The sequence below is a fragment of the Choristoneura fumiferana genome, chromosome 12 (assembly GCF_025370935.1).
Source record: "Choristoneura fumiferana chromosome 12, NRCan_CFum_1, whole genome shotgun sequence".
Classification (NCBI taxonomy): Eukaryota; Metazoa; Arthropoda; class Insecta; order Lepidoptera; family Tortricidae; genus Choristoneura; species Choristoneura fumiferana.
Genome location: NC_133483.1, coordinates 4,508,530 through 4,531,633, shown reverse-complemented (window position 1 = coordinate 4,531,633; position 23,104 = coordinate 4,508,530). Strand labels below are relative to the sequence as shown.

Below are 23,104 nucleotides of genomic sequence, written 5' to 3'. Positions count from 1 at the left end.
CTAGAAACACAGAAAGCCGGCAGCAGTTCTGCTTATTCAGATAATGGTCCACAGTTTTGGTGATCTCGTACAAGCCGAAGAGCGTTTTCAGTGAACTACAATCACGGCAGTGGAGTTGATAGGACTTAGCGTTGCTAAGTTTTCACCACTGCGCTGCGCTCTGCCAGTGATATTTCAATTTCACGAGAGGTTTCCCCGTTTACGCGCGCTAATTCGACGACCAAGTAATAAAATAAACTAACCTACTAAGTATTAAGGAAATATGATTTGATGTCGTATCTACTTTTAGTGGCGATCTCAAGAGAGTTTTGATCGGGCTTTTAGATGGTGCAGTGAGTAATTAAATATTTGCGTGAAACTCTCTAACAGTGTTTTAAAATTATTCTGTAATTTCAGCGGATGGTTAGGTTACTTTGAGTAAACACTAACACTTCTTCAAGGTTTTTAATATGAATTTTCGTTTCAGAATGTAATCACCCTTTGACCCCGTACACTTTGAATAACCGGCCAATGTAAGAAAACATATATTGTCATCTATTGTCCACAATTAAAAAAACACTGACAAACTTAACAGGGTTCTTCACGCTAACTAACCCAATCACTAGCTAAACTTCTTATTATGCGTTTAGAATTATTACAGCTCAATTAAATTTTTTTCGATTATTAAAAAGGATCCGAGCTTTAATTATTGTAGCCATTGGGGAATAAATGCATTAGAAAAACTTACTGAAAAGAGACAATTATTATTGCTCTATCTACTTTCGGGCGTTCACATTTTATACGTTAATCTAGGTAGAGTAACAACTAGTAATACGTAGTATGCATAGTACTTGATTCATTAAAAAAACCTACCAGGTTTAACGCTTAACGTTAGTCCTTTGGGCCAAAAGCATCAGCATCGTGGAAATTGGGCGTTAAGAGCAACTAATTAGGCCGATAGTCGATTCACTATTGTAGAATTAATTAGCGGCTCGTACGCCACATAAGAGGTATTACTGTTAAATTCGCATAACGAATAGAATATTTGCCGAGTTTGCCCAAAGTTTCCATTGTGCTTGACTATGTTGAACGAAGTATTGGGTTCGTGACTGAGCTGTTGCTTCGCGTTTGGAGTACGTATTAAATTGAAAGTTCAGTCATTTAGTATCGGTTGGAAACAAAGTTGAATTTACAAAGTTACAGATTCATAACACAAGAGTGAAAAAACGAAAACTGAATCATACTGGTAAAGCGAGTTTGCGGAAGCCGCAAAACGAAATTTAATTTGCTCTGAACGCTGCATCAGAAATAAAGTTAAAACAGTCGCTGCAGTAGGCGACGGTACGCGCAACTTCTAACGCAAATGAATAGCGAATGGGAAAAGTTGGTTGGAGAAAAATGATGTCCCAGCCGGGCAGCAGCATTGTCGGCGGCTCGGGGCGCGGCCGCGTCGCTGATATTGTTGTTGTTAAATACACATAAAGTACCTGAATTAAAACTCGGTTTTGAGCTCTATTTCAAAACCATTGTTTAAAAAGCTGACGACCGACTGCGAAGTTTACGTTGCTACATTTATGATTAGCTGGGTTCATAATTTCATTTCGATATTTCAGACGGTAAATTGCTTTTAATTTTTGCAACACTAGAATAATACGAGAAATGTACTAGCAAGCAAATACTCGTACGTAGATATTATAACCGACTTGATATGACCGCGTAGGTAATTACATCTTTGTATATTATAAAATCTTTCTACCGGAAACATTACTGGGGCTTTGCTTAGTTATCTGTTAAATATACTATCTAATACGTATCAAAAGCCAACTTATAACTATCAACACGAAATTGTTTCATACGTGGTTCAAGTCGAGTAAGACTTGCTTCATTTCCAGATAGTTTGAAAGCGAGTCATTAAACTGAATGAAACGTGCGGCAATACGAACTTTGTTTTATGGTGAAACTTTACAAACAGTTAAATAAAAACAAAGAAGTCTAAGTACTTACCGTTTTTGCCGTTTGTGCTGATACGGTGTCTGGATACTGGATGAGAGCTTGGAATGAATCTGAAAATGAAAAAAACATTGTAAGTAAGTACAACATACTTAAAATACGTAATATTTCTTCCTGTATAATTAATTATTTGTATACTAAGTAATTAAGAATGTCGTGATCTTAATATGAAACACACATTAAAATTGGTTTCGTCGAGTAATTTTGCCCTCAGAAATTTTCATAAACAACATGAAATCGGCGACGAGCCTGCACGAGTGGGTTTCGGTCCTTGAGTGTTAGTAGCGCTCGTCGCAGGTGCACCACAGCTATCGACTCATCTAACACTTAGGGAATATGCGAGCAACAACTTCCAAGCCTATGTGACTTTCATTATTAACTTGAAGAGTACAAATTTATTGCCACTGTCGCGCTACTCGCTTAAACTTGTCGCTGTTGTTGAAACTTTGATGCGGTCGTGTGCTCGCAGATTTTACTTTACGATGGTACCTATAGAAGTCAACATCTTATATAGCCCAAACATTGTAACATAGGATATTCAGCTGCCGAAAAGAAAATTGAACGGTTTCTGAGGAAAACACATTAAGGGCAAAAATAGCCATAAACATTGAAGGAAAAGAGAGGGATCGTGTAGGCCATCTTACAAGTAGTTGGTCGCGAGTCTATTTATTGCTAGAGGATGAGCGTTAAGCTCCCTAATTTAAGGCATGAGCCCGGCGATCATTGCTGTCCGCTGGGTGGGCACATAAATTCACATTTTTAGGAGCCATCGTTCGGACGGCACATCACCTGCGTTTATCACATCACATGTTGTAAGTTAATATCAAGAAGTATTAGGAAAAAACTATTAATGTTAAGGTGTCCTTTAAATCTCCAACTTTACTTTGATTATATTTAAGGTACTTATTGAAAATAGTCATAACGAGCAAGTTGTAGGTAAGGCAAAATAAAAAAAATGTCTAATAATTGGCAGAATTTCTAGGTGCAAAAAAAAACATCTGTTCTGTGACTGACGATGTCAAGAACTCGTTAAATAATTTATTAGCCTGGTCTCAGTTACCTTTAACAATTTTCCTACACCTTAAATATAGAACGGAGAACCACTGAAGGTAAGAAATGTCGGCGTAAATTAAAAGTAACGTCCTGTCTCCTTCATACATAGTTAAATGCTCTTTAAGGCCCCCATATTTTCTTTGGGCCGGCCATTACGTTACATTAAAATGGAATGCATAAAAGGATTGCCGTAAATTGTTTTTTTTTTATGCAATTACATTGTAAATAAGGAAAAATGTTACCCAAACCGAAAGAAAATAGAGATGGATTATAGTTAAGCGTCAACTGCGTCGGGGTTTTGAAAGAAACCTTTTTATTGAAATGAAATCAAGTTTTTTTAACAGAATTTTTTAGAAAAGATTAATGAAATATAGCTAGGTATTACACCTAACTACTTCTCAGCCTGAAACTCAGGCCAGACGAGACTCAGACAATTTAATGACTGACATTTTATTAGTCAAGCAAATAGATATGCTTGACAAATACAACGAAAGTATTTCACCGATTCGAATTAGTGGCTAAATATCCGTGAAAATTCTTTATTGTTAACTACGCATCAGAAGGCAAAGTGCATTGTTGACGGTTAATCTAATTACTTATTAGACTTTATTATATTAGATCTAACAAACTAACTAAACGAACGCTAACGAAGTTGTCAGCAACTTTTTACAAAGGTAAGAACACAAGACCTTATTCACCAAATTGAAATAAAGTGTTTGAGCAAAAAAATACACCTCTTCACATGACATTCCTCCACAAGAGATCACTTTAAGGGATAAGATCGCCTTTGTACATCGCTTCCCTTCTCTTGTTAACTGTAATTTTCATATGTTTTATGTACAATAAAGAGTTACAATACAATACAATACATTCTTTCATAAAAAAGGCGGCGGATTGTTTTATTAACACGTGCCCAGTACTTTATGTCATTTACATTTTTATCTGTAGTCTCCTTCTTTAAATTTTTAGAAAACATTATTCAGCTCGCCGAGCCAACGGTTGTCTTTTTCTAGTCCTAGGTAATAATAATAATAATGTACTACTAATCGAATCAAAAAAGGCGTATCTTAATTAGAGCGTATATTATTTTCTATTTGGAGTTTGGTTATTGTTCTGTAGTAAAGAAAAAAAATCTTTAGGAGTCTACCACAGTCTCGTTTTCAATAGTGAGAAATTGGCGCTCTATGAGAATACGACACGAAAGTTTACTCCCTCAGGACAGACGAGCCCTTTCCTTATTCCTTTTCAAGGATGTAAAAGGCTTTTCAAGGATAATAGAGAAACGTGGCGGTTTACTATTCGCTATGATATTTATACAAAACAATCAAACGTTACATGGAAGAAGAAACATACGTAAGTACCTATATAGTTTTTTAACCGACTTCAAAAAAAGGAGGAGGTTATCAATTCGGTTGTGTTTTTTGTTACCTCAGAACTTCGTCATTTATGAACCGATTTGAAAATTTTTTTTTAGTTCGTCTAGGAATGCTTTCAATTAGGTCCCATAAGCAGCAAATTAGGATCTGATGATCGGATCTTAAGGAAATCGGGGAACTTCAAATATTGTAGGGACACCTATGGTAATTTGGATATATTTAGCAGTAACTCGTGCATTTGCTATTGAAAATCATCATTTGGTGAAGTGAAACTGATGATGAAGACCACAATTGACCATTGGAGTTACTACTCAATAACAAGTATTTCACGGGTTGAATTTTAATTACTTTGACACAGTTGCTAAGCAATTTATGCTCCTCGTAATGCATATGGTAAAACGGGTGGTGATCCGAAGCACCAGGACTCCTCAATAATGAACGTCTCCGCATCGGAAAAAGCAATCGTTCGTAAAAGGTGAGGAGCAGTTGATATTAAACTATTGTATCTTATTGTTTACACCAAAAAGCGTGATTTTTTTTTGTAACAAAGAATTGAACCGACTGCAAAAAAACCATGAAAATAATTTTCTACCAGTCTGAAGTCGGTCGGTGCCTCAGGACGAGCCAGCAGGAGTGATTGAAGCCCAATATAAAGTGCTTAATTGAGGTGCTGAGGCACCGACCGACATCAGACTGGTAGAAAATTATTTTCATGGTTTTTTGTAGTCGGTTCATTTTTTTGTTATAATTTTTTTTTTCAAAGTAAAAATAAAATGCACCTGTGAAATACGGCTTGTAAAGTATTTTGTTAAAACGAATTACTTATTGAAAGTACAATTTCCGATTTGAATTCATTGTACGCGTACAAAATAAAGCGTAAACAATTTGCTTCTGAATATTTGATACAAAAAGTTACCCGTAACAGGGTACCGAATAACATCAATAAAAGTTGAACTTTTGTGAAGTGGTCGTCCTCGGTCACCCTTTGTTCGCGTTTATTCATCCAAGCTGAAACATTGGAGTGCTAATTCAATAACCCTGCTTGCGGCTCCGATTGCGCGCAAGATATTCAAATGGTCTCAATCAATCTGTACGCGGCTTCATAATGCTTCATCAAATATTCAACTGGAACGCGCAATTACTTTATGGAATATTTAAACATCAATTTCTGCGTAAACAGAAGATGGAAGTTGCGGTTAAAATTAAAATTTCGTAATCCACATTTTGCTGTGTAGAGCGCGGTTGCTTCCGCTACGTAAATATTAAGCGAAGGCATGGCCCTCCGGCCGGACGATTACGGTTTAATTTGATATCTTGAATCACGACGTCTCTCCTGAAACGAGCGAGCACTGTCAACCTTGAATACGTCTTTGCCTGCAATTTGTGCGCCTTTTCAGGTAACCTGAGCGCTTCCATGGTTGCAGAATATTTCGTAAGTCTTTGCATAACTACGTAAGATGTGCTTAAAATGAGTCTTGAGCAAGCTTAGTAAAACCGCATTTATGTATGTAGCTTCCTCAGAAGGGGATTAGGAACAGGTTATTAACATGAAGCTTGCGACTAATGTTATTAGCGAAAACAAAGAGACCGCAAAGACGATATCCGTCGCAGATCAAATCCTTAATTACCGGAATCCTATGGCGACACAGACACGACATCTACCGCAAACAGGGGACGCATAATAATTGTAGCGGTCTGCTACACCTTAATAAAGCCAATCGGGGTCGGGAGGAAGGGGGGCCAAGGAAGTGGGGGATAGGATTACAGCGACTCTGCGCTCTTCATTGAGATTTGTTTCGGGATTAGAAACGCGTTTGATGGTAGTAACCCCGGCCAGGACGTGGCCAACGCGCTAACAGGACGTAACCGCTATTCAATTAGTCTTCATAAACGCTCCGTCCCGTTATCGTTTGTGCTTTTTTGTAATAAAGTAGGCGATTTCTAATTTATTATTACGAATACGAACATTACAAATTTAAGTAAACTATATTCAATATTTTTAATATAAGTAAATTATTTAATAAACATGACCTAAATACAATTCCGTTGAGAAGATGTGCAAATAAATAAATACACTCAGAGACCGATTAAGGATGTGACGTTGAAAGTGTAAACACAAATAAGGGTAAAATATTTAATCTCGCAAACATGCAAGCCACGTGTTTATTTGCCATCGCGATTGATAACGGTTCAGAGGGTCGACATTCCTACCAGAAATAATCGACATGTCGGCACGTAAATCAACATGCCGAATATTTTGACTTTGCTAATTAAGTGCTTACATTTTGATCTCGCCTTTCGGATAACAATAAACCAGGCTTTACTCAGATGTAAATGATTAGTCCCTGTTCTGTTGTAGATACAAAAAAACAGGAGTCGTATAACTTTTGTAACAAAATGCGCACCATCTTAACTGAAAATACTCGCTCGTCGGAGCATATAACGTTACTTAACTTTAGGTACACACGTATTGAATTGAAAGTGAAATGGAAACGAAATATGTGGTTTATTTGCTTTCCGCCGAGAGACAGAATAATTGAAGTAAGGATTTATACGTTTCGGATCTGCAATCTATACTTCTATAGTATTCGAACTTGTGCTGAATTTTAGAGTACTTTACTGTTATTACTATTACCTATTTGCATTTTCAACATAAAAGTAACTAGATACTTAATAGGGTAAAACCACGATAGATGCCCCAGGAGTGATAGGTGTACCGATTTAAATTATTCTACGCTTTGCAAAAGACTAGCATGTTGTTTTATTTATGGGTCCATATTGGCTCATACACAATTTTTTATTTGATTATTTATAATAATACCGCTTTGTTATCATAACCATCATTTCTCCGAAAATTGTTTGTTATATATTTTTAAAATAATTATTTTTACTACTACCTACAATGTTCATAATGATAAATATTTAGATTTTTTTTACTCATAATGTCATTGCTGAGATTTTATCTATACCCATAATGTTGTTTGGGAGTTTTTTTATTTATAAACTTATTTCATGTAATCATCGCAGTTTTAACCTAGCCTAACCCACTTTTATGGCAGGATTTCGGTTCTGTGAGGGTCGCAGTTCTAACCTAACCTAAACCACTTTTCTGGCAGGATTTCGGTTCCGTGAGGGTCGAAGTTCTAACCTAACCTAACCCTCCACTTTTCTTGCAGGATTTCGGTTCCGTGAGTGTCGCAGTACTAACCTAACCTAACCTATTTTTTGGCAGCATTTAGGTTTTGTGAAGGTCACAGTTCTAACCTAACTGGCTTTTCTGGCTTTTTTGTTTATTTTTTAACTTCTTATGTATGAATCGATTATGAATGAACAAAGGTATATTTTAAAATATACATAATACCAAATGTTATTGCCTGAAATCGATTATGTTGTTTAGTGATATATACATAAATTGTAGTAATAGAAGTACTTATGTCGAATGAAATTATGAGTATAATAAATTCGGAGTTTCAATGATTATTGTCTTAAATAAAAATTTATAATGATCATTAGGATGTAAAATTGTATGATACATTTTCGATGTTTCAATAATCGAATTTGCAATTTTATTATGAACTTTGGCGCACCCTTTATTTATCTATTGAGAGATTCTCCAACTACCACCAAGTAGACCGTGTCGCATCGCATATCTCTGTGTAATTAAATGGGAAATCAAGGTGCAATTAAATCTGTATGGGATAGATGCCCCGTTTCTCGGTGAGCAATCTATGTATTCTAAACCTAATTTATATTGATAAGGCAACTATTTCTTGAACAGAATAAATGTTATATAATAAATGTATGTAGCCATTACGAAAAAATTAAGTGATATTTTTCTAAGGATTTCGTACCTATTTTGTACGGAATATTCCAAGTTTAGGTATATTTTATACCGTAGGCTGCTATTTACTAGTAAACTACTAATAATTCTCAAGAACACTTAACCGTTATAGTTTTCCTTGTAAGTTTGATATACTTACTACCATCCTGATTTCTTTTTCAAATTTTTCCACCCGCCAGTTCAGAATTTAGAGGGGGGGGGACGCTCGATTTTAATAAAAAATTACACTTTAAAGTTGAATAATTTGCAAACATATCACAAAAATCGCAAAACTGCAAATCGAAAAATCATTTTAGCAACCCCCTACCCCAACCAACGATTTTAAAAGACCTATTTAACGATACGATTTAATCACCCCCACTTTACGCCTATGGGAGGTACTCTAAAAAAAAATCTTTATTGTACCATTTTGTCGGCATATTCGTGCAAAATTACAGCTTTCTAGCATTGATAGTCCCTGAGCGAAGCCGCGGACGGACAGACAGACATGGCGCAACTATAAGGGTTCCGTTTTTGCCATTTTGGCTACGGAATCCTAAAAAGTGTTGTATCTATCCCGACCATACCCTAATATTCAATTTTTTTTATGATATTCAGAAAACTAGTGTGATGGCAAATACATTATTGTATTTGATCGAGCAGATTCTCAAAACAAAATATGCACCGTCGTTATAAAAATGAGTTCATTTCAACCGTAAATTTTGACAATGATGAATGTGGAGTGGAGATTTTAAAAAAGCAAACACCTAGTCTTTTCGAAGTTCAATCGGGGGAAGGACATGCGGAAATTGGAAATGCTGTATTACGGAGTAACTGTCGCGATATCCACAAGTTATGACCTTTGTGAACAAGGATAGGTAATACACGTTCTGTAATTTGCTTGAATGTCCACATTTCGTATAAATGGACTAACAGAATGACAAAGTATTTCTTTAAAAGATTAACAAAATAATTAAGTGAGCGTTGTTTCTAAGACGCTACTTAATTTAGCAAAAAGTTGTTTCGAACTGATAAGTCGTATTATGATTATAATAATAGGTAGGTACTGTGTGTGTGTGTGTGTGTGTGTGTGTGTGTGTGTGTGTGTGTGTGTGAGTATGTCCATGGGGCAGGGAAATACCTATATAGATCCTGGAATTTCGACTGCTATGTTTAAAGATATGATAATTGGCAGGAGGTGTATTTTTATGCAGCGTTGATATCAGCTTAACCTTTTCGACGCCAACGACTCATAAATCCGCACCGCAGGTTCCACGCCAACGAACTATAGTGTCCAAGGTGTCTAGCTATACCAATACGTCCATTACTTCAATGCAAAAGCAACCTTCGTTCAATTGTGTTAAGGTTCAATTTTAGACATTACAATATAGAAACCAGGCGTATGGGTGATGTCTTTTGTATTTGACGTGGCGGCGAAAAGGTTAAATTGATGTTAAATTGCTTTTTCTATAATTATTTACCTGGTGTTATTGCGGTAAAAAAGTTTTCGATAAGCAACAAGAAATTCAACTGACTCCTTAACGCTATCATAGAATTTACAAACTCACCCTTACTCGCAGCTTCGCTCACGTTAATTGATTTGAAGAAATTTCACGGGATTTTAAGAAAAATCCTGGAATAGCAATGAAATGCCAGATCTATTGTTAACGCGAGCGAAGCCGCGAGTAAGGGTTAGGTACTTAGGTAGTTTGCAATAAATTCCATGGTAGCTATAGGGAGTCAGTTGAATTTCTTGTTGCTTATCAAAAACTTTTTACCGCAAATAACACCAGATAAATAATTATAGAAAAAGCAATGTAAAAGCAATTTAAGCTTCTTAACTAAGTATAATAATTAGCCGAGAGTGAGCAGTTGAAACGGGCTCGGCGCCCGCAGGCACGAGGCCTTATCAAATATGTACTATCCTACCTGCCTCCTGTGTGCCGCCGGATTTATTTAGGATATGCATGAGGGTACGATTTAAATTTTAAACGGATTGCGCCCTTGGATTTTAGACCGGTGTTATGTTTGGTAAATCTATCACTATTATAATCCGAACCAAATTTAATTTAAAAGCGAGCCGCAACTCTATTATTAATATAACCAAGTTTCTGTAATCACAGTGTTGCTGATTGTTTTGTTTGATTCGGTTTAACAGTGATCGTTGATTGGTTTTATATACCTGTCAAAACAATCTGTATCATTATCGCTAAAAATCACATTTTCCGTAATGAACCTATTGGAAATGTTTTTCTGTGGGTCTACGAAAATTATATTTTAAACAGGCTTAATTGTAACAACTATGCGTTTTCACAAAACAAGAGTTTATGAGCAAATCGAAAAAAACTAATACGATTAAATAATAGCTACGGGACCCCTTACATTCCTGTTAAGACAAGTGTTCTACATTACCCACGAGATTTTTATCTTTTATCTACATATTTACTTTGTTTTGGTTGCTTTAATTATGTTAACAATTGTAATATAATTTTTGTTAAAAAAGAAACAGCCTTCTACCAAATTAATGGTGGCGTATTCACGGCAGTGATGGTGTTTGCGAAAGCACAGGTACAAGATACAAGAAGGGTGCAAAAGAGCCGGTTGCGGCCTTTTCTGTAAATATAACGTAGGAAGGTCCGTTTTGACTTTCTTATTTAAAAAAAAAATGCTTACTGTTTTTGGTGAATGTGACTATTTTGAGCACCTTTCCGTATCGCTGGAAGATAGAGTATAAGACGTCAAGGACGATGGGGTACAGCATGTGTTCTATGATGACGCGCAGCACTGTATTCGGGCCTCCCTGTTGACAATAATCATAAACATCACATCTCTGTGAAATCAAAATTATGTTACACAATTCACCACTTTGGTGCAGTCGTTCATTAATTAAACGTACGTACGTTACGTAGTATAATTTTTACTACTTTCTGAACAAAAAGGGAAAAATTAGATACTTTAAATTTTAAAATAATTAATTGGTTAAAATAATTAATAATTAAAAAGTAATTGATTAATTTATAACGTTTCAACTTGCTATTAGTCAATTTGGAATTATCAATGATTAAATGCACAATTGAATTTAAATTCATCTTCACATTATAACAATGCAATGCTATTCATCAAGCTGTCCCAAATCCGTACTGGGCATGTTGAGACAATGTTCTTGATCATAAGAGGATGCAGTACGGTATAGGCTGGATTATTTATCATTACACAAACCATACGCTCCTGGGACAGACCCCTGTGCAGATCTTAGTGTGTAAGCTCGTCTTTGTATGCGCAGGTACACAGTGAATGCGCTCTAGTTAGTCTAAAGCATCGCTAGGGATTCAGGAGCAGGCTTTGATGACCGTACTTGCAAACTACCTATGTATATAATGAGCTTTGGTTTGGGATCTAAGTTATTAAAGATAGTAAGATTTTATGTAGGTACTAAAGTTTACCCGCGGCTTCGCACGCTTAAACTATTCGATCTGGTAGTTACAATTGAAATGCCGGGATTTTACAAAATTCCCCTGGGAATTCCCAAAATTTTGATCGTGGTCTTCATTGAGGTTGTGTTAAGAAAAACTGTCCAAAATTTCATTACCCTCCCTTTTTATCCCTATCCCGTAAGAATATCGAGATAAAAAGTAGCCTATGTGTCATTCCAGACGCCCATCGGGCCATCTAGGTCGTTATCGGGACGTCCACTCGTTTTAGCGTAAAGGAGTAACTAACATACACACACACAAACTTTCGCATTTATAATATATGTAATAGGGTTTACTTTTTGATTTTCATCGTTCACGCTCTTTTTAATTTTTAAAAAACCGGTCCAGTGATGGATCCGCTAAAATTTGCAGGTTCCGTACAAAATATCCAATATTAGCTGAGCCCCTGTCCTAAGCGAAATTTACGCAGTGTGGAGTCATATATATATTTTTATATAAAAGAGGGAAAACGGACATGCGGGTCACCTGATGGGAAGCAATCACCGCCGCCCATGGACACCTGCCAACACGAGGAGTATCACATGTGCGTTGCCGGCCCTTTGAGAGACTGATATGTTCGTTTTTTAAAGATCCCTAAGTTGGTCATTGAAATAGACATAAGTATGAAAAAATTAAGATTTTCAGACTTCTTATTGATGGTGCTATAAGAGCATCCTTCATACCAAATTTAAAGTGTTTGAGACAACTAGAAGTAGGTACCATAGAGGCTGTAAAGTAGTTTGATATAGAAATTGCATTTTACTTTCTAACATAAGTAAAGTAGTGAAGAAAAATTCAAAAGGGTGTAAGTTTGCACCGTGTCTAACTAATCAACTCCTCTTTCTACATCACATTCGTGTAATAGAGAAGGCAATATACCTGTATCTCAGTGCCTCCGTTGGCGGGCTGGAGCGCCGCGCCCGCGCCGGCCACGAGCGCCGCGCCCGCGCTGTTGGATATGACCTGCGCTGCCTGCAGAGCCGCCTGCGCCGAAGCCGACTGGAACCATGGAAAAATCTTACTTTTATGGTAACCCTGTTTGCTTTGCTAACGCAAGCTGGGATAGTCGCGTTTGTGTATTTTTTAAAAACAAAAGACTTTTTCAAATGTTTTCTGTATTAAAATGAAGTTGTCTTTAGGCAACTTTGGCTATTGTAACACACAAGTAAGAACATAATCTACGTACAATAGGTATCTTAATAAAAAGAAAAGTCTTGACTTCCCAACGCTCAAAAACCTTGGAACCTAGAAAGGTGAAATTTTGCACAGGTTATTTTAATGACATAGACATCGCGGTTGAGGTTGAGGGCAAAGCCTAATTTCGTAGATGGAAAATGAGGCAGTGTGTCAGACTTTTTTAAAATAGGCATTATTAATTAAGGTAACTATTTAGGCAAATAATATTTTTCAATTAAACTTTTAAATCTCGAAATTCGTTTATCTGTTTTTTTTTCTCACACAAACGGTACGTTGAGATAAGCTAATAAAGAGGTCCGTTAAAAGAAATCGTTTCTCCATCTAATATAGAATGTTGCTTGTGATTTCGTCCTTAGGATACATCTGATACTGACATCTATAAACACAACTGTGAAAGATACCTACGACAGATACCTAACGGGTATAATTACTTTTACAAATATTAACCATTTCTAATTACGGCAACGTTAACAGCTTTAATAAATAACAACACAGAATAAGTAGATGAATACCCCCATATTTACGGTCACGTAACAAAAATAAACATGTCGAGTAACCTTTCATAACTCTGGGTATAATGAAACTTAATACTGAGAGGGAGTTATCTTGCGTACGCGGAGGCTGTTCCGGGGTGAGAGATAACATTGACCGCGTCACGGTTGTACCGAACAATCCTGTAGGGTCAGCTGCGGCTAGTTGTTTGTTAAGATAAAGAAATCAATCAACAGCGGTACATAAACCATGAATTTTTCTAGATCGTACTTCATGGAAAAACACAATGTCGCATATAGTTTGAGAACATCTTTACAAATATTTTAAATGCGTGAATTAATATGTTTGTTTGTTGAAAGCGCTATAAGTACCCAATCGACGCAGAGAAGAAAATAGGGTAGTTTTTATCCCGGAAAATTATACCTACCTATAGTTCTCTCGAAACTAAGAATTCATATTACAAAATTTTCAAGACTTTTCATAATTTTGTAATCATTTTGTAATTCATATTACAAAATTTTCAAATTGGGATATCATTTTATTGATCGCTTAGTTTACTTTCATGATTTATTTTATACATTTGAGCATAAGGAAACCGTAAGTATACCAACGATTTTGTTGAGGGTAAATAAGTATTAGGGTGGAGCTAGCGTCAGAATATTATTGGGTGCCTCGTGTCGTGTAATCTGTTTATACTTGATTCTTATGACAGGTTCTTTAATAAGAAAAGAAGAACATAAACAGCACCAGTCAAATCAATAAAATAACCTACGAACTGCACATCAAACCTCCCGAGAGTTCAAATAAAATTGAGTGTGAATAACGCATTATTTCGAGTAAAAAAGTACGTCGAATGGAGCGAGTTGTTCAAGAAGGACGTAACGATCGCGCGCAGGGGCGCGGCACTCTTTGATCCTATATTTTCACATGGCTTTGTGCCCGACGCCAGTCTGACAAGCGGGCAGGCCACACAAAAATAAGGCTTTAACCGTGTCATGCTAAGCCTGGCGCCGACGGCAAAGGCTCCGGTACAAATTCGCGTTGACTTGCCCCTACATTTCTTGTTATTTTTTCTGTGTCACATATCCCTTGGCACGTTTGTCTTTTGTTAAATAGGAACGATAGATGTGCCACGGCTAAAAAGGCAGACCTACCCAGGTTTCGTTGTTAATGGTGAACATAAAAATTGGATCCGCGGTGCACGGAATGGATTATCTAGCAATATGCTAATGCATCAGCTACTTGAAATTTCACTTCAATTCCACAATCCACTACGAAGATGTGGTTTTATGAAAAATAACTTCGAAATACGCCGTTTTTCAAGTATGGCGGTCTGGAGTTATTTAAAAGGTCTTATTTGTTGAACGCGCAATCTTTCAGACGGCCACTGGCAGATGTTCAGGCGACGTCACAAAATACTTCGCCCGCTCTTGCCGACTTCCATTCAACGACCACAAAAACCTTTCGCATCGCATGATTGATCAAAGCACTGCATTTAAAGTGCTCTTTGAATATGCATCGCTACTTAATCTAGGTCCAATTTTTTTCACTCCTGGTTGTCGAATGGTATTTATGGAAATGAAAATTAAATTAAATTAAAAAGTGTGAATGTGACAGTCAAGGTCATAAATGTACGTTACCAAGATGTCAAAAATATCTATCTATATATGACTCTGATCAAAGGTCGATGTAACATATATTTAACGCTACGGATGTATACATATTTATACCCTTGATTGTACAACCTATTTAATGCTAGCATTAAGTATTATTCTCATTTTTTAACCTATGTGACAAACACAATTTTTTGCATGAAAAAGTTTTTGAGAAAAGTTCACTTTTAATAGAAGCTTTTTTTTGCTGACTGTACTTAAATTTTCATTCAACCTACCTATTTTGTCACTGGAAATAGATCAAATTAACTTGCATGACTTGAAACAATGAATATACGAGGTGAAGTTACTTTGAAATCATTTTTAGTAAGTGTTCTATCAAACGAATGTCGAACTAAGATTTTGAAGACAGCCTATAACGACGCCTATCAGTTTATTGTCCGACCCCTCATTATAAGTTTTAATAGTGCACGAATACAAAGACATTCCGAATCTGTGACAAAGGCACTAGACTAAATTATCCTCAAAATGGTTTAAGACGATTTAATTTCGTAATTATGATCCTTTGATAACATACCTACATAGCGAAGCTCATAAATATTTTCCAGCACTTAAAAGCTCCGCACGCTTAAGTAGAAGTCTCTACTTTTGCTCGTAAAATAAGTAAACTTAAAGTTGATTAGGAATCAGACTATACGAGTCTTGATTTTTGTTTTGGATCACTTAAGGCTTGCTTTGAAGCACAAAATAGTAAAAGTATTAAGCCTGAAGGTTCTGCGAGGACCTAAGTGCTTAAAATAAGATTGCATTTCAGATAACTTGTTAATGTAGGTATCACTACAGATTTAAAAAAATATATTTTTGCGTCTAAGAATAATTCAAGTGCGAATCTGAGTTTTGATTGTTATTTTTTTACATAGACCTCTTCCGTTTGCGTTTTTCCATCGAGTATTAATATGAAATCCAAAAATAAAATTCAGCGATCTCGAAACGCTGGCAGACAACAGAACAATTATAATGATGTATTGATATCGTAGGTTCCCAAGTCACATCATTACTAAGCGAGTGCCGACTGTCGGGTCGGAAGGAAGACACGCGTCGAATCATAGTCGCGCAATTATTTGATAGTGACGCTTCGCTGCGTACGAGCCGTCGGGTATCGATACACTAAGGACCGTGAAATCTGTCTTGCGAATGTGAGGAGAGGAGACTATTCTTTAAACTGTTAATGCTTATGTTATACCTACCCACCTTAGTTGAAGTTTATTTTAAACCGTCAAATTTAGTTATTTTAAAATTAGGTGTGTTGTCGGATGTATTGTTTATATCTGAAAAGGAAGGCTATAGCCTATCATGTCCCAAACAATTGTCCTCAGAATATTAAACGATGCATCATTATGGTTTACGTTATGTTTCATATAACAATAAAATCGGTCCGCAGCCTAACAGGCGGTACAATTATGCGGTCGATTGCGTTCCGAGTCGGATCGCCCTTCATTAGTATATCTGTCGGCGGCCGATCGTAAAATCCGCCAGATCACGAAATTCCTAGGCATATCGTGAAACGCCGCCATTTCATGATATGCCTAAACGTTGGCCAGGCATATCACGATGTGCCTGAGAAATAATACGGCAGATCGATTAGAGCAACGCATTCGACGATATTCCTAGCTCTATACCGGGCACATCGTAAAATAGTTTCTTTTTTGGCCACTGGTGGCGCTGTGTATGCAATGGCGGCCGTGACCAGCTGACCGGTCGTGTTTGTTTAGCGCGTGAAAAATGTCGGCGTCGCAACAAAATTATCCTTAAACCGAAACTAGTGATTGAATTCAAAATAGAAGTGCAAAAGAAGCTTTTGAACATCAGCTCCGTTCTTTTTATGTGAATCAAACTGATTCTGTGCACAATATGAAAAAACCATGGACGTCTGCCCGTATTTTAGAGGTTAGTATTTTGTTGATAAATAAAGTATTCACTAGTTGTTATTTATTTATATAGAAAAATTTAGGTACGACGAGCGAAGCGAGGAGTGGTTAGTATTAATTGTGATCACGACGCACGAGCCGAGCGAGCGAAGCGAGCGTGCCGCGGCAGCGGCCGGCGAAGTGCCAGAACCGATATGGCGGCGTTTCATGATATGCCTAGGAATTTCATGATCTGCCTAAACTGGCCAAATCATGAAATGGCGGCGCTTCATGATATGCCTAGGAATTTCATGATCTGCCTAAACGTCACTAGGCAAATCGCTAAACGGTGAGATTTGAACGATATGGCGGATGTCCCTTAGCCAATTCATGAAATGGCGGCATTTCACGATATGCCTAGGAATTTCGTGATCTGGCGGATTTTACGATCGGCCGCCGACATATCGATAATGAAGGACAGAGTAACTGCACTTCAGTGATGCAAGACGGCCTCAGGTAAGACTGAAATTTGTGCTTAAATAACACGGAAGTGAATGACTAACAGCTGATACGATTTAAGATTATTTATAACTATATTTCTTTTTTTAGCAAAGTGTGGACTAGGTATAAAGCTGAGCGTGTATCTAACTAAATATTACTTAAGTCGCTTTGTATAGCGTAGGCACCTGCACGCCTCCTTAATTACGAAAATGCTATGTGTTTATGCTTTTGCGGTACTTGGCAAATTTAACGTATAGTATACTAAGGCGTTGTACAAATATACATAAGACGTCTCATTGTATCTATTTTGAATTAATAATTATATTAATTAGCCAGGATGTTGACTCGCTTGTTTGTGATGTTGACAATCAGATCAAACAAGCTATTATACTATCACATTGCCTAATCATTTGTATGTGTTAATATTGTCGCACAGCTTACGTTAATAATAAGCGTCTTTGTTGTGGAATAATTACAATTAACTTAACTAAATTCATACGATTTCCGGTAATTTTTGTATTTTTTAAGTATTTAGTAAGTTCTACATCAGCTAAGTTGATACTATTAGAAGATCTCTAAACCCTTATGGGTTATGGAGACGATTGGACATGTAGATTAATTTTTATCTCGTCATTCACAGGAAATTGAAATAAAATCCCGAAACCGATTTAATTCGCTACGTTTTGGGTCATAAAGTTGGGCACAGGAGTTTTGTATGCAACGTTTTTCGTATTTTTTTTTCGAAATCCCAGAATTTTATTTCAACTGGTATTTGTAGTACTTTACGCATGCAAAGCTGCGGGCAAGACAAGTACCTACTAACATAATTTCACTCGTTTAAATTAATGTTGTATAAATAGCGGTAGATTGCATTTCCGTGATTGGATTTCATTTGGATAAAAAGCATTTACCGCTGGAAATAATCAAACATCAGCGCCTGAGGGTTGTTTTTGATAGGTTTCGTGGGTAAATGAAACTAATTAAGCGTCTTAATTAATCCTCCCGTTGGGTGTTTTGTTACCGAAAATATTGATCTCCCATCCTATTGTGATGGGTTCGAGACGAGCCGGGGCTATAACAAATTAAGGGCCCATCACTATTATTATAAAACATTATTAGTTTACCAGGTACACACCGGTCAGCGCGTAAGCCCCTATCAATTATGGCTAGCTGGGGTACTGCGGCGTAATAAAAATATATTGATCGTTCATAAGCTAAGCTTAGCTGTTAAAATGATTCTCATTAATTTTGCTGAATATTTATCATTACCTAACAAGAAAATGATAATAAAAATTCAAGATAGAAATTGTATCTAACCGATAAATTGCTTTCTAGTATCGTAAACAGACGCTATCGGCCTCGTCGAAGATTTTACTTCCACCAATATGTGGTATAATATTATTACGTTATGGTATGTATGTACAGCAAAGTTACAACACTCACGTACCTATTATCAGCGAGGATAGACAGACAACAGTCATAGTTTGGTAACTCAATCAAATCCGAACAACGTCGCTCGCGGAGTCCCGGCGCGTCGTACGGGCTTATTGAATACTGTTATCTAAATTGTGGGACCTTGATGCCCCTAACAAAGATTAAATTAACAGGTCGGCTGCAGGCCACAGCCGGAGGGTTAAATTTCCCAATTGGTAACATCGGCCTTAACGCCCGATCGCATACCGTACGATAATCTGCTTGTAGGTTGTAATAGGACTAATTGAACTGTCGTTACGTCATTAGTGCAAATGTACGTTTTGTGCCCGCTCCCGCACTTCCACTGGCTTAATGCATACCTATTGCTAATGCGCTAATCTAATATTATCTTAGCAACAACTAATCATCCTCGTAATAACAAGTTACTGACAGTTACAAAAATTATAAATAAGTAAAAATACTTAAGTAAATAAATGAAAAATAACTGTTAGCCCGACAGTTATACAAAAATTAAAATTGACAGTTTAGCAGAATGCCAAACTATCATAAATTAACTTGAAACTATCTGACCTATGAATAACGTTGATCGCTGTTCAATTACTTACTTAGTTTAGACTAGTAGCATGGTGTATAGAGTTTCGTTGCTCAACACGAAGCAAAAATACACATGATCTACTTTAAAGCGGCTAGTGAACGTGAAGTCAGGTAATAATCCTCGTATGCAATATCTCGCTGTCTATTATTGTACTTTTGAACTATTGGTTTCTGACTCACCACAGATCGTTCGTATAATACCTGTGTGTCATAATTATTTTCCATTTACCTATTCCTTCTTTTTTCCTTTTCTATGAAGGGGTTCCACTTTGGGTCACGAATTCAGTTGGTTCGATAGTACGTATGTACCTTTGCTATTAGATATACCTGTCATTACTGAGATCATTAAACTTCGTTGAACATAGACGGGAATAGAGTTGTTACCAGGTCACCCCACTGATAAACACTTGTTTATAAACAATCGGAAGCGGAATCTATTTACTTACGGCATTACTATGCGTCTGGTCGGTTTTGAGCTCCTTGTGGTTCGAGAACTGCACGTAAACGGCGCGCCCGCGCAGCTGGGCGACGCAGCCGCCGAAGTATGCCACCATAGCCACGGCCGATATCTCCTCCGCCATCTCAAGGAAAGCCTAAGAACAAGGAGATAATTATATGTAATAAAAATAAAATTCAGATTTAAATGCAACATTAAGGTTGTTTTTTTATTTTTTATTTTAAACTGACCAGCGATAGACCTCTAGTAAATGCAGATGTAGCTCACTGGATCAGTATTAACCTAAGCCTGGTCTTGAATAGCTGTTAATTATTGTATCTAATACCGAAAAACAAACGACGAAAGTTAATTTTCATTCTTTATATAATTCCGCATTGTAAAGGATGAAGTAAAGCAAATGACCATAATATAAAGGTAAAGTCACTTCCCATGCCTGGTCGTTCGGTGTAGAAAGAGAGACGATGGAAGTCATCAGGCCTTACCTATAGGTACTAATGTATTGGAGCCTCATAAACTCTTCTCTGTTAAATTTAATCAATTTTATATTTCTCTATGTAAATTTACTTAGTGACAGCTAATTGGTAAGGTGTCATTTAAATTTTTGAAACTACGTAGTCGTACGATTTTGTCACATAAATAAAAATAATTAGATCATGTGTCGAGTTGTGTTTGCCAAAACCACGTTTGTAGATATGTGCCAAAGAGCCTTAAGAAAAAAAGTGGCTTTATTATTTTCCGTAAATTCCGTTATAGGCGTACCGTAAACAGAACTGTCTTAATTCCTTACCGCTCCGAGATGCGTTTTTGTGCTCTGTTGCACTTTAATCGGATTGGCACAATCTTCGCCCCCACAATCTCATAACAAAGGCAGCATTAATGTTCAGTTTCCATAGGTCCTACCTTCATATTAAATTCAGTGGTATCAGTGTTCTATTACACGGGCTTACCATTCACGACCGCAGAATCCTGCTTATGGCATTTGAATATGGCTGACCAATGTACAAAATACACCGCTACAAGCCGCAGAAAGCCGCAGGCTAAATAGAATATTTGCGTGATGCTAATTAAAAAAACAAATACGCAGCGGTGCAATGCAAGCACACGGGAAATTCAAAAATACTTTTTGGGCGGGCATCGGTCATCCGGTACATAATTTTTATTTTGCTTGTACGAGAAATGAAGAGTCTTAGTAATGCTATGAAAATAGGGTACTTATCCTATTTTGCTGTGTATGTGGGTCTTGTGTGTTAGTGAATAAATGTCATCTTTCTTTCTTTCTTTTTTTCTTTCTTTTTAAATAAATAAAAAAAAATCGTCTTTTGTTAATTTACGTCTTATTTCGTCTCATTCTATATTCGTCATTCATTCGTTATTCACCATGTTCGTTCGTTATTCGTCATTATCTTTGGTAAAATTCATTATTAACCTCCCTTTTTTCGACCTCATTGGCAAAAATTGTAATTTAAGTATTATGAGAAAAGATAGGTAGTCAGAAACAGCGAATGAGACGAAAAACTAATCTCATGTAGATACCTACTTAGAAATGCGACCAAAAACGAAAGAGACTACCTACAAATATGGTCACGACCAGCACCGAAAAAATAACTAACTATATATAAGAGACGAAAAACAAACAAGGAATCAGTCCAAGGAAGACCATGATAAAAAACAAACAAGGCGAATAAGGTGACGAATACAGATTGAAACAAAATAAGAATTAAACAAAAAACGAATGTGACAATAGATAGGATGCCGAAAAATAATGGTGACGATACCAGCAAAAGATACGTCTTAATTAATTGTAAAACTATTTCGCACGCGAGTCTATCATACCTGTAAAATAATGTCAATGGTTCTCTCGCTTTAATCATAGAGAGTGTAGGCGATTGTCCGCGCTCACTCATGTCGCTGTTTGTCTAGCTCTCGACTGATATATGCCTTTGTAACTAGACCCTCAGAGCTTCAATTACCGTTAACTACGATACTCTTTACAAATCAACCTCTCCCGGACCATCAAAGTATTAAAGTTCACCCCGCATGTGGAGTGGCTGCTCCAAATTGATCAGTTTCAAGTGACACGAGACACGTTGGACACAGGGGGTCTTGTAAAATATTACTGTAGTTAGATTTGTATGAGAATTAGGCCTTTACAAATACACCTTTATCGCTCTAGCAAATGCACACAAAAAAATTAACATAAAAATGATTCGCCGTACTTCTTTAACTATGGCCTCAAAGCAAGTTAAACTAGTAGATCCATTCCCGATTTCGAGTTGATATAAATAAGTCGTTAACTTTAATAAACTGAAAAAAACTTGTTATTATTGCAGTGAAGCATGTTTTGAATAAATATGAAGACCAAAAATCAAATTATTACAAAAACACCGTAACCGTTCATAAAAAGGGATTCAACTTGTTTCTTTTACCAGAAGAGAGATTGTTCTCCTTCACGCCGGGACACACGAGGCGGATGTCATACAAGCTATTTATTAGACGGGATAACATTGTCGCAGCCTCTCGTCTACCTCGTAATAGGTTTTCCTTTTTATTATTTTATCTCTCGGCTGTAAACTAACTTGTTTTTAATTTGTCAGCGGGAAATCGTAAATTTCACATTGCACGTTGTCTGCGGCTGTTTGGACGTAAAACACGCCGTAAAAGCAGCCGGATGTCGTCTTAAACAAGCTCGGACTCGTGTCGCAGGCCGCCGGAGATCGCGACGCATGCGACCCGTGCGGCTCATCTCATGCATTTCAAATGTAAAACAATATTGATGGTGCCGTTGAAAACACACGAAAATTAGAAATTATACTAACGTTGTCTTTCCTCGCAAAATAAACAGTCCGACACTAACCAAATAATACACACTTATTTTATATTTGGGTAGAGTACACACCCGTAAAAATAAACTCGCAAATCTATGAATATAGAAATATTACTACACATCCTCACTAAAATTATAAAAACAAAAATAACTGTCAGTCTGTCTCCTACCTCTTCACACCAATCTTTGACTTATAAGATAATATTTGGTATGAAGATAATTTCAGAACCTACGAATTATATAGGATAGTTTTATCCTAGTTATGTATAAAATTCAGCTGTCTATCTATTACGATTTTTGAGATAACCCTGTGATGAACAGACAGACGGAAAAACAGACAACGTAGCGGCAATAATAGGATTCTATTTGTCACC

The 23,104-nt window shown here is 36.8% G+C and overlaps 1 protein-coding gene across 9 annotated transcripts in view; it reads right to left on the bottom strand.

Annotated features, from left to right (window-relative positions):
* The window catches only part of heph (polypyrimidine tract-binding protein 1 heph), a 458,299-nt gene that overhangs the window by 17,476 nt on the left and 417,719 nt on the right, over positions 1 to 23,104 (bottom strand). For 8 of the 9 annotated variants that reach the window (XM_074094991.1, XM_074094990.1, XM_074094996.1 and 5 more), the window contains 4 exons: positions 19,896 to 20,042; positions 12,591 to 12,710; positions 10,912 to 11,038; positions 1,984 to 2,042 (listed from right to left, as the gene is read on the bottom strand). In XM_074094991.1, the coding sequence (XP_073951092.1) occupies positions 1,984 to 2,042; positions 10,912 to 11,038; positions 12,591 to 12,710; positions 19,896 to 20,042 (453 nt within the window). The remainder of the gene's footprint in view (positions 1 to 1,983; positions 2,043 to 10,911; positions 11,039 to 12,590; positions 12,711 to 19,895; positions 20,043 to 23,104) is intronic. The other variant, XM_074094992.1, reaches the window with a different exon arrangement.